This window comes from Lissotriton helveticus, chromosome 6, assembly GCF_964261635.1.
Source record: "Lissotriton helveticus chromosome 6, aLisHel1.1, whole genome shotgun sequence".
Taxonomy (NCBI): Eukaryota; Metazoa; Chordata; class Amphibia; order Caudata; family Salamandridae; genus Lissotriton; species Lissotriton helveticus.
In genome coordinates this window covers 1101151089-1101167231 of record NC_136067.1, presented here as the reverse complement: position 1 = coordinate 1101167231, position 16143 = coordinate 1101151089, and the positions used below count along the sequence as shown (strand labels likewise).

The 16143-nt window shown below is 41.0% G+C and overlaps 1 protein-coding gene across 1 annotated transcript in view; it reads left to right on the top strand.

The window, feature by feature from the left end:
• The first annotated feature begins 477 nt into the window (after positions 1-477).
• The window catches only part of MALL (mal, T cell differentiation protein like), a 70900-nt gene continuing 55234 nt past the window's right edge, over positions 478-16143 (top strand). Inside the window, exon 1 of the mRNA XM_078648760.1 lies at positions 478-670. Within this exon, the coding sequence (XP_078504886.1) occupies positions 563-670 (108 nt within the window). The 5' untranslated portion in view covers positions 478-562. The remainder of the gene's footprint in view (positions 671-16143) is intronic.

Here is a 16143-nt window from a genome sequence, read left to right as displayed (position 1 = left end):
TTGCTAACTAACAGAACAGGTTACAACTTATATCTGAAGGGAGTGACAGTGTAAGTTAAACAAAAACGATTCCATTAAATTCCACTGTGCCACTTTACTAGAGAAGATCAAATATTTGAAATAAATGTGTGGAAATATCACTGTTGTCTTCAACACCGGCAGTAATCCACTAAGGCGTGCGCACGTGCTGACAAAATTGTGTTGCTGATTTCATATATTCAGGAATGACAGGAACGTGCTCGATTGGGAGCTGAGGCTGTGTGGTGCTCTCCACTGCCTCTTCCAATATCCGCCCTGCAAAGGTCCCACCCGGAGCAGGGCAACCCCTCCTTGGAGTGATACAGTTTCATCATACTTGGCCCTGGAGATTTGATGCAGGTTCTTTCGGCTGTTTTGTGTACAGGACCTGCTGGGCTGGAACAGGTTTGACAGTGCCTGCTCCTGTAGGTGTGCCCTTGTATATATACTGTCATCGCTCAAGCACAATAGAGAGAGCTTCTTCGCCGACTGTTGGGACAGCTGCACTGGGGTTGAGAGCACTGACAGCTCGGAGAGAGGCAACATGGGCTCCCAAGGTATCCAGCTGCCAGGCAACTATGAAGTACCCGACATCCCCAGCGGGCTTGAAGTTCTAAGGAGGTTACCCTATGCTTTCATTCTACCAGAATTGGTAAGTAAGCTGTCATACTTTGACATATTTAGCCAGGCGCTTCCTCAGGTCTGGTGGACGGTGGAACACCAAACACGGCAAACGCAAACCGGACACTGCCACTTACTGCTGCCTATTTTCCCTGGAGTGTGGTCCAAGCCAACATACAAAACAGCCTTGCTTTTTAGCGACTGAATATATCATCCGATTAATATACTAGAGGTATATGCTGTAGGGCGCTAGATATCTATAGGAACCCTCTTCACACCAGATAAGGACTACAGTTAGGAACTATTCTCAACTTGCCTCTTCACCTATACTTCCTTAGTCTGTTTATGTGTGATTATTTGGTATGCTTAATTTATCGATGCCACAAGCCAATAACGGGGCATTATGTGGTTGAAGAGGGGATCAGCCTGCCATCCATCAGTTTTAATGGTCCAGAGATGTACCTGGTTTGCTTAATAAAAGATCACTTGCAAATGTGATATTATAAGACATGCTAGGAACACATTATTGGCTCGTTGGGCTATCAACTATGAAGAATGAGGTAACGAAGAGTGACAGTACTTCCAGACTGGGCACCAGGGTGGTGGACACTTGGGTAGTACATTTATCAAGGTGGTAGATGGCAGAAGCATTCACCCTGCTTTATAAGATAGCTGAATCTAAAGTTGTTACAGACCACAGTAGTAATAAATGTGCTCAAATATCTGTAATCCACCCCACCTAGCTCCTGCACATAGCAAGAGCTAAAGCAGTGATGTCATAAAGTATAATAAATAAGTTCGAAGAGTAGCTCTTGTGCTGGGCATGTTTGTACCATATGTTTTATTAGGTTGAATTGAAATGGAAAAGAATACCTTCTGTGTGGTAGGGCATTACATAAATATAAAACATTGCCAACAAATCTTACAAGAAAGCAATGACTCACTAGCAAGCGTTTTACAAAACTGCACCACCCATATCCGTAAACAAAGTCAAGTTTCTTTTGCTTGAATAATCCCTCGATTGATGCTCATTCAGTAGTATTTTTCAGTGTTAATACTTCAACACATAATCGCTCGTCTGTACATCAGGCCAAATCCATTTCACAACCACCTCCCACACACTCCCCACTTCCTATTTTCTTTTTTTTGCTAACAGGTTTTAATGGGCTGGGAAAGTGCTCGCATCAATTACTGATATGCTATTACAGCTGACTCAGACTTAATATGTGTTAGAGTTATAATGCCATTCCACTTGGTTGGAAGCACTTTCACAAACATAATTAGTAGCACTACTCTCACTCTCACATTTCAAGTTTCTGAAGTGGTTTACGGTAGCGTGCAATGCTTTCTGTTGTGGTTTATGGTTGCGTGCAGTGCTTTCTGAGGTGGTTTATGGTAGGGTGCAATGCTTTCTGATGTGGCTTATAGTAGTGTGCAGTGGTTTCTGAGGTGGTTTATGGTAGTGTGCAGTGCTTTCTGAGGTGGTTTATGGTTGCCTGCAGTGCTTGCTTATGGTAGTGTGCATTGGTTTCTGAGGTGGTTTATGGTAGTGTACAGTGGTTTCTGAGATGGTTTATGGTAGTATGCAGTGCTTTCTGAGGTGGTTTGCGATAGGGTGTAATTCTTTCTGATGTGGTTTATCGTTGCACGCAGTGCTTTCAGAGTTGGTTTATGGTAGTGTGCAATGCTTTCTGATGTGGTTTATGGTTGCATGCAGTGCTTTCTGAGGTGGTTTATGGTTGCCTGCAGTGCTTTCTGCTGTGGTTTATGGTTGCCTGCAGTGTTTTCTGAGGTGGTTTATGGTTGCATGCAGTGCTTTCTGAGGTGATTTATGGTAGGGTGCAGTGCTTTCTGAGGTGGTTTATGGTAGTGTACAGTGGTTTCTGAGGTGGTTTGCGGTAGGGTGCAATGCTTTCTGATGTGGTTTATCGTTGCACGCAGTGCTTTCTGAGTTGGTTTATGGTAGTGTGCAATGCTTTTTGATGTGGTTTATGGTTGCATGCAGTGCTTTCTGAGGTGGTTTATGGTTGCCTGCAGTGCTTTCTGATGTGGTTTATGGTTGCCTGCAGTGCTTTCTGAGGTGGTTTATGGTTGTGTGCAGTGCTTTCTGAGGTGGCTTATGGCTTAATGCAGTGCTTTCTGAGGTGATTTATGGTAGTGTGCAATGCTTTCTGATGCGATTTATGGTTGCCTGCGGTGCTTTCTGAGGTGGTTTATGGTTGCGAGGTGGCTTATGGTTGCATGTAGTGCTTTCTTAGGTGGTTTCTGGTAGTGTGCAATGCTTTCTGATGCTGTTTAGGGTTGCGAGGTGGCTTATGGTTGCATGCAGTGCTTTCTGAGGTGGGTTATGGTAGTGTGCAATTCTTTCTGATGCAGTTTATGGTTTCCTGCAGTGCTTTCTGAGGTGGTTTATGGTAGTGTGTAGCACTATAACAAAACCCTCAGCTATGCAGTTGTACTTCATTAGTCCTTAGCCCAGGACGGACATCTCATGAGTACAGGGTCTAGGACACTAGCTTCCAAATAGCAGGTTGTGTCCATCTGTTTACATTGGCTGACTTTCGGAGGGGTGCAGAACTACTTAGCAGTTCTGCAAATTCCAATGGTGGTACCAGGGAAGGTCTTGGTGAATAAAAACACCAGTCCTCACTCTTGACAGACTGTCAAAAACAATGTAAAACGACAAAGTATGGAAGCCTCTGTGGAAATTTAGAAGGGTAGCATTGAATCTCTGGGTCTCATTAAGAAGTTGAACACACTAGGCACATTCCCTTGAATGGTGAAGCATTGTGCACAGCTTAGCCAATGAGACAGACTTGCCTGCTCTAAAAAGTCAATAAGTACTGTAAGTATTCTACATTTTACAATAAGATAGGCCATAAAGGCAAGTTAGATCCAGGACCAATGTTTAGCTTCCTGTTTTTTCCACTTTCCCAGCTTTTGAAAAATTGATGAATGAATTTCGAAATAATGCATATGGTTGGTTTCTATTATGATCTTTCAAGGACAAGATAAGATAATACATTTACATATAAAGAAGATGAAAGTCTTCTTTTCTTGAGCAAAGCTCCCAGTACAGTCTCAAGACATAAGTAAGACAAGTGGTCTGGAGATACTTCATTTGTTTGCAAAGTGCTTAGGAAGGTGCCTCATGGTTTGATATTCTATAGCAAAGATATTAATATGATTAGCAGTTGTTTCTGGAATCCTGCAGGCCTCACTGGGTCCCTCAGTCCTAGCAAAGAGCAGCTGAATAGATATTTCAGCCATATTTTAGTGATAGTTGCCGGCAGCTGCGGCCCGTGCAGGTAAGAGAGGTGTGGCCGGGTGAGATTTTGTCAGAGGACAAGGGAAAATGAATTATTTATTTAATTTTCGATCGTGGTTGTCTGTCGAATCCCCCCCTCAACCCGGCCCCACCACTCTTCCCTGCAAGGGGCGTGGCTAGCTGCCAGATAGACACCCATGTTTTTGTCTTGTTTTACGTTACACCAGGCATTTGTTATAATATATTTATGATACATTCATAAACAACCAGCACCAATCAGAGGACGATAGAGCAACTCCTTTTAACATTTAGGACCCTGCTAACACTAGTAATTTATTTATCCTCCCTTAATTTACCACCGATACTGGTTACCAATCCCTACCTTATATTTTCTCCTTTTAGTCCACTGTTGACTTCCCCACATATTACCATGTGGTGCATTACCATTTCTGAGTGATATAAAAGTTTCCGATATGGACAATTAAATAATGTGTTACTTTACATATGTAACGTTTTAAAATTCTATCTCTATTGCATTTTAACGATATTTAGAACCGCTTATAGTGCATAAGACCCACTGTCTTCAGAAGCACTCACGAATGACTTGTTAGCCTCACATCCTTACCTCAGTACTTTTTCTTTGTATCCGGTTTTTGGTTCAGGTTATTTGCGTTTTGAAATTCATAACTTTCCTTAAACTTATAAAGAGCAGGCAGATATGACAGGAGCACCAAATATTCGGTCAAGTAGAGAAATATGCCCATCACACACTCTTATTTCACTTAAGAGACAAGGAGCGGCCATTTTGTGAAGGTGTGGGAAAGATTGACAGTGAAGTAACTCCGTGTGACTCTTAAACATGCATCATAAGATCACTGGGAAATGCTGTCTGTGCCACACAGCAGGCGAAACAGTTTTGACGCAAAAATGATTTGTGGATGACAGAAGCAAAGAAACAAGAATTTCTACCACTGCCTTTAGAAGCAAGGGTAGGGCTGGGCAGGGCAGTGAGAAATAAGTCCTAGTTTCATGCAGACACTGCTTGACAGTGCACATCCTGCTCCCCACCCATTTATTATCTCGCCCAAACCCTTTTTAAATGCAAGCCTGTCATGAAACAACAGACTTAATGAATAAGATGTTTCAAAATAACACATAGATGTTATCATACGCACAAAGTGGAAGGTATTGTTGGCCTTTGTGTCTCTGTTGTGCTGACTTTGTTCCCAAGTAATACAAAAACGCTTCCATCATAGGTGGTGAAACAACACTAAGAAATGCGACATTTGACATTTCTGAATGTCATTTCAGGGCAGAAGGTTCAGGGAGTTGAACATAGTTTTTGTAAAAGGTTCAAAAAGTGCGCGCGGGTGTGCCAAGGTGTGCACAAGAGAAAATACGTTTTTTTTTGTTTAGTTGATTTACACATTTCTTTACAACGCTGTGCAGAAGAAACACAACTTTTTTAATTGAATAGGGTTTCAAATGAGCAGCGTGTTGACTATTTTTCTAGGCTTTATTTTGCATCCCGTTCAGTGAACTCCATCTCCTGCTGAATGATGGCGAGATCCCCATCGCAGTGCCGAGTGGGATAGAAATCCAAGCGTCCTCATTTTACTAGTCCAAGAGACTAGTTTCCGAATCCACTGACTCACCGTCAACCATCTGATTTTCCAGAGTTTTTTCCCACTTGGGGCATCAGAGATGTGTTTTGACATCTTTTTACCTGTTTGAATACTACTTCAATAACCTGCAAATGGATCCCCAGGTTACACATGTCCACCAAAAAATGTAAAATAGATTAAATAAATAATTTCAGTGGTACACACAACTGGAAAATAAATGTAGAAAAAACATATGTAAGTGTTTCTTGGTTCCAGCAGGCTATCACAGACCTGCGGCTCAATCTATAAAGGAGGCAAACAATGGTTGGAACAGGAATCCCCACATAAAACAAGCAAGCCAATATTTGGGGTCCCCCAAGATGGGGCTATTGAGGAAGAAAGAATGGTATTGCCTATTGACATGTGTTGAAGCAAGTTTAAGGGTGGACTAAGAATATTTGGACAACTGTCAACATTTTGAGCAGAAAAGAGTCTGCCTCCCTAACAAGGAGAGTTGTTCTTCACAAGAATCGATTGCCAAAGACGGTCTGGGGACTGCGGGCAGCCAGACAAACGAATATCTGTTGATTACTGAAAGTCTAAACCTTCCAAGCCCATTGAGGTGTACAATTGTCACCTTCAGGATCTACTAGCCACATGTATCTGTAGTTTGCTTAACTACAAAAGGATGTAATCTTCTAACTGCAAAATCGCAGTACAGTTAGTCATAAATCCATATGGATTTCACAGTTGAAAGCAGAGATGTTCAATCGGAACTTCAATCTGCCTATGGCGAGGTAGGTAGAAGAGTCGTGGCGGTGCTGCTCATTTCTCAGTCTCAAGCATAGAGGACAACAATGCAACTGTCTGAAGAAATAATCTTGCTAAAATAATCAGTCAAATAAATGAATGTATATATTTAATGTATTTCTACGTATATGCCTAAAGTTAAAAAAGTTATCAAAAGTAATGAATTGAACAATCATAGATCAATCAAGTAACATATGGGACCTGAAGAGGCAGAGGATAGCTGTAAAGTGAGAAGGATAGAAAAGGTACAAATGTAGTCTGTGATATTGATCTACATCCCGGTAGCACCACTGGCAAGTACTCGGATTGAAGTCTTGTAGTTTGCTGGCAAGAGGAATAGCTAAAGCCCGGCTTGATTGGCTTCTGTTCAAGCAGGTGACCATTGCAGTAAAGAGCTGGTGAAAGAGATGCACATGTTGCTTCATAATTAGGGCTTGTAGGTTCTTCAAGTAATTGTGTAGTAGAGTCATGCTTCTGCAGTCGGAGAAAGTGTTGTGTCTCCAATAAAACGTTCCAATGAAAGGCTTCCATAACATATAGTTAAATTAGCAACTGTGGTGCACCATCACGGTGAAATTCAAGCCTTATTCTACAGCTGTTGTTGAGCAGGGCAGGTGGAGAATGAGAAGGCCTCTATCTATGGAAAGACGAATATCATTGGCCATGGGTTTCTATGTGGCTTTTTTAAGACACTCCAAGGACTTAAAACATTGATGAGACAAGTAGAGTGAGGGATATCCCCTGCTTCTTTAAGTACCATCGGTCATTTCCTTGCCACTGTTCACTAGTCATCTTCAGGACTATTGCTTTCAGGTTGGCAACTCCACAAAGGAAGAGCATTTTTCAAAGTATCTCACTTCTAGAGATGTCACATGTGAGTGACCTCACAGATTCCTTATCAGTTGCCTAATCTCATGAAGAAGACATTCTTTAAGTCCAGTGGTTGGATTAGAGTTTGCTTCTTGACTCCTGTTTGGCTACAAGGATATAGGATGCTATGCCTTACTCTGCGTAGACAAAACTCATATTGCACTGCACAGAGAGGTTTTGTATCAGAAAAAACTGCATCTGTCTTTCCTCTTGACACCTGTCCTTGTAAAATAATTAGGGAAATAAGAACGACCATAGACTTGATTGTGTGACCCCCTGAACACTGCTTTCTGGGCAGGAAAAATTCCTGACACTTAAAACATATATATAATCCATTCTCTTCTGAAAAAAGCATTGCATTTTGCAGATCCAATTAATATTGTATCAATGTCCTTAATTCCATCTTTCTATTCTTTTAGACTCAATCAAACAACAGGAGAGTAAGGGTAATAGTATTCACTCTCGTACCCCTAAAAATAGTACTATTCAACAACGAGAGAGTGACACAACCTAAGGGCACCTCAGAATATCCTGTAAAAGACAATCTGGGATATCAAAAACCAAAAAACACAGGTGAAGAGAACAAACACACAGTATCTTTTTAAGAACCCTCACTCACCAACCTAGTGGTGACATGCTTCATCATCGGGTTCCCACTAGAAGGACCTAGCGTCCTTCCAGTGTGCTACAACGCCTGGTTACAGCGGAGCTGGTTCTTGTGTGTGTTGACGTGGTGGAAAAACCCAATTGTGCTAAGTGTGTGCAAAAAAAGGGGGAAATTAAAAATGCGTAGTTGTGACTGTCAACTATTTTATTAATAGTCCAACCAGCACTAGTTAAAAACAAGTGATGAGTGGACTCATAGGCTAAGTCTCATTTATTAGAGACCCCTAGTCCTCAATTTGGTCAAATCTGGTCAACATGTTTCTGCTTTAGGAGCCCGAGTCGCTCAGCATTCTTCAGGACCATACAAGTAATCCACCGGCGGTGTGCACGCACTAAGGTGCACCCAACCGTGAGGATAATAGTGTGAAAAATGGATAGAAAGTGAGTGGTCAAAATTTTTTTCACTTGTACTTACGGCAAATCACCATTAAGGGCTTACTCAGCTCTATGCTGAGGCCAGTTACCTGTAGAAAGAAAGACAGGCATAACAAAGGATAAAACCATACTAATTCTTAAACCCTTTGTAGAGACAGTATCATAATGTTCCCTTCACCAAATTACATTTGTTCCAATGATGTGAATATAACAACCGATGTGAAAATGCTAATCATATGCATTCTGCTTCAGTTCACAGGCAGCAAATAGCAAAATCTAACATCTTAGTCCATTAATTTGTTATAGGTGTGTTTAACACATAACCGCATTGTTGGTTATATGTTAAAAGAATCAAGTCTAACATGTCGCATTAGCTCAAACTTTAAACTAATGCGAAGGTAGAAGATTTTTTATGAAGCAAGGTGCACTAAAATAAAATACGGAACCTCAAAAGGGAACCGAATAAGCATTAAAAAATAGGAAGATACATAGCCTCTCAACTAACTCACACGAGGCGTGTGTTAACGCTCTGCATGGGGAGGCACGGCGGGGGGTTTTCTTCACGCCGCGTTACCTGTAGATGTAGTGGAAAAAATAGATAAACAGAATGCGGACATTGTTAATGAAGTACCCTCGTCAGATGTAGACAAAAAGGGGGTATCGGTCCGGTGGTTGGAAACAAACGACTGATAAACTTTTTTATATAAAAGAATGTGGGGGGGGGAGAAGAAGGGGAGTTTTTCAGAGAAACCACTTACTAATACGCTGGCGACTCCCTTCAGACTACCTAGCCTTTCACCGCCGCGGCCCGGAAGAACAGAGCTCGATGGTGCCGGTGTTGTCACTCTCTCGTTGTTGATTAGTATTCTTTTAGACTAGCAGCAACTCAGCCTCCATTAAAAGTAGTGGAAGAAGCCTAGATATTAGATTCAGCCCAAGAGGGCTTTAGGCCTCAGATGGGAATTGAATCCGTCATTCTATGAGCAGGAGATGACCAAAGAAAAACTTCAGATGCTGGGGGACTTGTGCTGAAATACTGTTAGACCTCAGAGCAGTGTTTTAGATTATTGTCCGCACATTACTTTTGAATCACTGAAAGCGTTTTAATACACATGAATGCTTTGGAATGGAAAGCTTCCTGTCTTGCAGGGAGATCCCAAGTGGTTCAAATCAATAATTTTAGAACAATCTTCAGCTCTGTTAAATGTAGCATCCCATAACGTCCACCACTCTCCCCTAATTTGTTTAATTTATACGTTACCCCATTAGCCCGCATCCTACAGCAATTAAATATCCCTATTTATATGCGTATTATACACACATTTTCCTTTGCAAGTCTTCTCAACAATTCATCAAAGATATTCAAAATGCTGTATAAGGACTTGCTAAGACTGAACAAGTTTAACCATGCTTCAAATCATTGATGTGATCTATATTGGTCATCATCCAGAAAAAGAGTCAATTTCAAGGCAGCATGCATTGTGCACCGTACCTACCATGACATGGGACACTGATTCCTCCAGCAGAAATGTTTCATACACTAGCCATCATAAACAATCAGTGATGCTGCTAATTACCCGAAGAATTATGTAGCAGCAATGGGGTGGCAATGCTTTCAGTGTAGCAGTGTGGAACAATACTGTCCTAGAAATTCAGAGATACCCAACCCTCTGAACTTCTGGAAAACTCAAATCCTCGCTTTTTAACAGCTCATCAATTGAAGTTTTATAGTAATGCTTCAATTTTTAATTTTTTTTTGCAGAGTTTCATATAGCGTGAACTAGACCCGAACTGCATCAGGTATCAGAGCGCTTTACATAGCACCAGTTACGTTACATGAGGACACGCATTCATTTTAGGCACGGGGAGATTCAGTGATTTGCCCAGAATCACAGGAGGTTTTTTTGGCGTCGTTACCGAGACTCGAACCCAGATCCCCAGGTCCGAGGTCGAGCGCCCTAGCCGTTAGTCCAACTCAATTAATTTCTTAAAGTGGTACTACCATGTCAAGAGACTCCACAAGAGTGATGGAGCACTTAACCAAACCTCTAAAAAATGCATACATCTATATACACAACTACAAAGTATGTCCAACTTGAGGAAGCAAGTTTCTGCCCCAGAGCCCAGCCTTCAGCTCAGGGCCGGACTGGCTACCGGGCAGTTTGGAATGCTGCTGAGCTGGGGGATTATTTCGTTAATGGGGACCTGCGTGAGCTAAACGAAATTCATTTTGCTTTCAGTATTTCGCAGCACACGCAGGTCTCCATGGACGAAATCAGCCTCCACTGCAGTAAAATCAGGCAGCAGCTCGGCAGCATTCCTAACTGCCCGGTAGCCAGTCTGGCCCTGTTTCAGCTCAGTCTGGAAAGGACAAAGTTCAATAATATGTCCCATTGCCTAGAGAAGAATTATTCGCTATTGTTGGACTCCCACAAAGAGTGCTAGCATCTAAACATTGAGGAGATGTTTGAGTGCAAACCATACCAACCTCCGAGACAGACGAGCACTCATCACCACACCTATTTGAACAGTGAGGGCCTAATTCACAAAGGTCCTCTGTACTCGTGGCGGAGGCGCCACAGTCGTGGGGGAGTCACCGTACTCGGGCGGAATCTCTGCAATGGGAAGGCCCTCTGTTAATCAGGCTCTGAGTCTGTCAGACTCCAAGAAGTAGTGTATTTTTCATTGTATGTGACTCACTTGCTCTGGATAGATGATGTAACCCTTTCCATGTTTGTGATGAATAGGCAACACAGTGGCAGCATAAACTCCTCTGTATCACCTTACCAATAATGTGTGAAATCATAAGAACCTTTCTCCTTCCTTCCCCATTTAAAATCCATGGCCTTTTTGCTGAGAATCCTAAAAAGGATGTCGTTTGTGAAATTTCAGAGTGTTGCCTGCTATGAATTGGATTAATGCAAGCAAATAATCTCAGGTGTTGCAGTTAACAGACCCCTGACTGCCTCAGATTCCTACCAACTTGACTGGACAGAATTGCCTCTATAGAGATGAAGGGCATATTCCTCGAAATTATTTCCATACATAAGTCAAACATAGATGTGAAAAAAGTTGAACACTCTGCACACAAAATTCGTTCTTGAATCACAAGGGTTTGGCGTTCAGAAGGCATCGAGGTCAATAAAATCAATCTACACATATATTGATTCCAAAATATCCACTACCACTTTATCATCAAAGTCAGGGCATATAGGGAAATAGTACTCCTTTACGTACTCTTATATGCCTTCATCAACAAGTCCTGAAAACTTTACCTCCCTACGAGTAAAAGTGCAAAGAAGGCACTCCTGAATTGTTCTATTTTATTCCCATTTCAAATGTTCTGGGATCAATTCATAAAGGCATGGGAGAGAGCATATAAAGATTATTATGGGAGAGATCTAAAAAGATTTTGCGAATAGGCCTTTGCGATTCTAACTCCACAGCTACTTACCTTCTCAGTATAGTGGGAGTCAACATTGTGGGGGTGGAGATAAATACATGTCGATATTAAAAACTCACTGTTGTGGTACAACACCTCATAAAGGCATGGGGTGTATATTCTTGTAGGTCATTATCTAGCGTAGATGCTCTGCCCAGCATTTATGTCCTTTTTCTTTACAGCTGATGGGTGTTACAAAGGCAAGATCCAAGGAGTGACAAATGCAAGGAGGTGAACTCCTAGAGTCATAGTTTTATGGATACTGAGAAACATTTACAATGACTTTTCTACTCTTATCTGCCCTTCCACACTTGACCCAGCTGGACAGGGTACAGCAAGTGCAGCAAAAGGCATCTAAATCCTTCATTGTCACAGGGGGTGAGATCAAAAGGAAGACTTCACATGGAAAAATGCTTTCTAAGAGAAGGAAAAAGTAAATAAAAAAGGCGTGGATGAAATATTACTAATCTCCTAAAGTTATTAATTCAAATATTCTTTGGTCAGTCAAACGCGTGCAGGGCTGAAGTCTATACTGTACAGTTACAACTTTAAATTTCAAAAGTTGTAAGTAAAACACAACAAAGCAAGGGATTTTAGTAAATCATGTAACCAGTCAAGAATGTACGAAAAGCCAATTAACTACTCTCTATTTACGATCTGTTTGGGAATCAGACCCCAAATGTTTAGTGTTCCACTGCCGTCCTAGTAACATACTGAGAAACCCAAATAATGTTTTCCTGTGAATCCCAAAAGCTCATTTCCATACCCTTTTACCTAAAACCTGTTATTTTGTAGCAATACAGCTCAGTCACGTTTACTAAATTATTGGTTCCACTCAGCCCACGCCATATCAGTAGCTCCATTAGGGCCTCATGCAGCGCTCTGAAGTACCCTCTTGGCGGTGTGAGCACTATGCCAGAACATTAAATAAATTAAATACTTTCACACATTTGAATGTGAAGAGTATTTCACACATTTATTTACCTATTGTAATCCCATATATATATTTCCCATATGCTAATTAATATATGACTGAAAACCAATTTCTGAAAGATACAGCATTTTAAAACAAAGCAGTGTTAAACATGGATGGGATAGACAATCGAAAAAAAGTTGGCAAAGTCAAAAGCAAACACATCCACACAGGCATGCATAAAGTGCACAAACAATTTGTCCTGTATCTGCTTGCAACCTGCCTCTTTCCATGCCTCCTGTAGCTCTGCTCTCATTTTTGTTTTCCAAGCTCACTGTACTGCATTGTGGAAGACCACAAGCTTAAGCAATGAAAAAACACAGCAGCACTTTCTGCTAACTTCTGGATTTAAACATCAGGCGACAAACACAGTAGGCACAGAAAGAGACAGGTTGTTCAGTCACCGCTCAAATAGGCAGTGCCTTTCTGTGCATGCCTGTGCTTGCATGCGTTAACACATTGAAGCCAGCTAGACCTGTTGCCCTTGCCAATACTTGTTAAGTTTGGTGTTAATGATCTTGCATCACCATTTGTTGTATTTCGACACATGATGGACAGCATATTCTAAAAGATATATGGGGTTACCTAATGCGAGAAAAACGTTACCATGAGAGCAGGGACAGAAGAGGAGTATGACAAAACATTAAATTGCAGATTTACAAGCCCCTTGCGCCACTTTTGCGTCACTTTTCCCATGTTAAAAGTGTTGCAAAAGCAGCGCAAGGGGCTTGTAAATCTGCCCCTAAGTACATTTTCAGGCACCTAAAAAAGAAACTGTTATTTGATAAAACCAGCAAAATATCAGAACAAGGTGATCGAGCAAGTATCTGGTAAAAAAAACCCATTAAAGATGCAATGCGACCCAAAGAAATGTCGATATTTGCAATAATGAAGGTACAAAATAAAGAGCAGTTACAACTGTTTTTTTTACTTATAGAGTATTACAATGTTAGTATTGTATTTTTCCAACAAGACACTGGATTTAAAGGTAATGTTAAAGAAAAGATTAATATTCCATTGGGTTGATGGGCATCATAAAGTATAAGAGGCATTGAATTGGGGGGTGGGGGGGGGAGTGTGAGCAGCGCCTTAACTGGATTATTTTTATGATCTTGGCTTAATATTACTCACACTTAATTCTAGTGCTTTGGAATAAGTTAATAATCTTGCCCAAAAGCATGTGATAAGAAGCAATGGCTCTTGCTTTAGATAAGTAATAAATGGCCAAGTATATTCTATGCTAGAGAAGCCGACCTGGACATGTCTTTTTTGTTATTTTTTTTTGTTGAGCAGAGCATAAAGGCAATACTTACATTGTGATATAATTGAACGTTTGGAGTAAAAACCGACATTTTACAATAAAACACGTTCCTATTCATTTGTCAGATGGAACCTATATGGATTAAATAACCGCACCTAATCACCAAATATTTAAAAAGACAACAACAGTCTGGCTGGACCATGCAATAATTTATAAAAGACATGATCTTTCTACCTACATTTCTAAAGTGCTAAAGTGCTACATGCTGAAATATCGCAGGATTGACATGGAAGCAGACATTGTTTACATTATTTACATACCCTCAGGATAACCTATAATTGTTGACCTTTGATCACTTGTACCCTTGATTATTGAGAGTTAACAAAGAAATAACCACCTAGATCCCTATATGAGTGGTGTAAACATATCTATGCAAAGAACTGCAACATTAAGATGCAATTGTGCTTTCCCTTGAAATACAAACACAAAGTGCAATGTGCTAAAGTGCTAAATTTCGATAAGTGTTTCCCAATTATCAGAAAACTTCCAAACAGTTGTACATTTTTTTGTAGGCAATCTAGACATGTTGTTAGGATATGTCAAGTCGACCCTTCTTTGACAATCAAGTTCGCTCATAAGCCCTTATTTCATCATCTCACCATTAAGGGACCAGGCTAGGACACTCCAAACATTTAGAGAGGAATTGCATTGATGCTGGAATTTAATTATGAAGTAGATTACATTCACTTTAGAAAAAGAATCCAGTGGCCACATTCTTGTGAAGCTCAAACGTGAATTTATTGACTTTGCAAATGGGCAAGAGAAATGTAAGTAAAGTCTACTAAGTGCTGTGGTGTCCACAGTAGATAACCTGGTATCCAGTGAAGAGGCCTTGCAGAGTGCTGTGGCCAAGAATCTACAGTGGCAGGAGTAATTGGGTTGGGATGTGAGGTATAAACACAAATTTGGAGGAGGAAATTTCATTTGGGGTCGATTCCCCGAGTATTTTTAAAAACACAAAAATATTGTTTTGTTGATTAGCAGGTAGTGCCCAAATTATGATTCAAGTCTTGTAAAAATAGAAATCTTATACACCAGCGGTTCTTAACCCTTGTCCTACGGACCCCTGGAGTCCATGACTGCTATTCAGGGGGTTCACGAATGTTTTGAAAATTAATAACATTGACAGATTAATGAATTATACATACATAGAAAAGCAACATTGAAAACTGAACATTTTAAAATACTCTGTAACTTTGAAGGAAATTGAAATTCTGGGCTAATAATAAAGTTGGTATCCTTATCTTGAATCGTGGTAGCAGCACAACATCACACAGAACCGGATGGATAATTACGAATAGGCATTTTTGTCCTTTCATTTCTTGGGGCCCTCATTTCCACATATCTCGCTCAGTCTGCTGCCTTCTGACCATCTTGGGATTCCCTCTCTCCTCTCAGCCACGAGGGCCTCTCTCTAAAATGGCTGCCCTGTCACTACTGATATTGAAACAGATACACAGGACTGCTAACTAGCTCCTCCACATTAGGTAATTACTGCTGTCTGACTCACTCATTGGAAGGAAAGTAGGACTTGCATTGAAATGTGACATAGGACTGCTCAACTGAATCTCCATAGACAGGATAATTTGACTTCTGACTCTACCTTCTGACTGTTGCTCCTGAGATTTCAGGAGCGGCCATCCTGGAATAGTGTTATTCTGACTGCACTCCAACTTTTTTTCCCCATCTACACTCCCTTTTTCAGCCCAATTTCCCAAGGTATGACCTACAGCCTCCTCTCCACCTTCTCTCCCCGAACTTCAAGCCTGATACTTCCCTCGCCATTGTACTATCTTTGGTTATATATATTGGTATTGATTTATTTCTGTAACCTCCTTTCTCCCTCGATTAACCTTTTTCTTCCAATTGGGTATTAGTCAAATCTCATCCATAAATGCTAATCTCTACCACATACTTCAGTTTCAATAAAGGAGCTATTATTAGTGACCTTATCGTCTACACAAAAAGACGAGCACAATGGAGGAAAGTCCCATACTCCTGGTCACTACCTCCAAGTAAACTCCTCTTGATCTAAGACTCCCAGGTGCACCTTCACCCTTCTGTAGAGCAAATGCAACCATATCATATTCAAATAACACCTTAGAAATATTGGTGAAATCTTTGCTACCATCAAGAAAGCTATGTCCAGTAAAGGAGTCTCCCCCTCCCGAGATG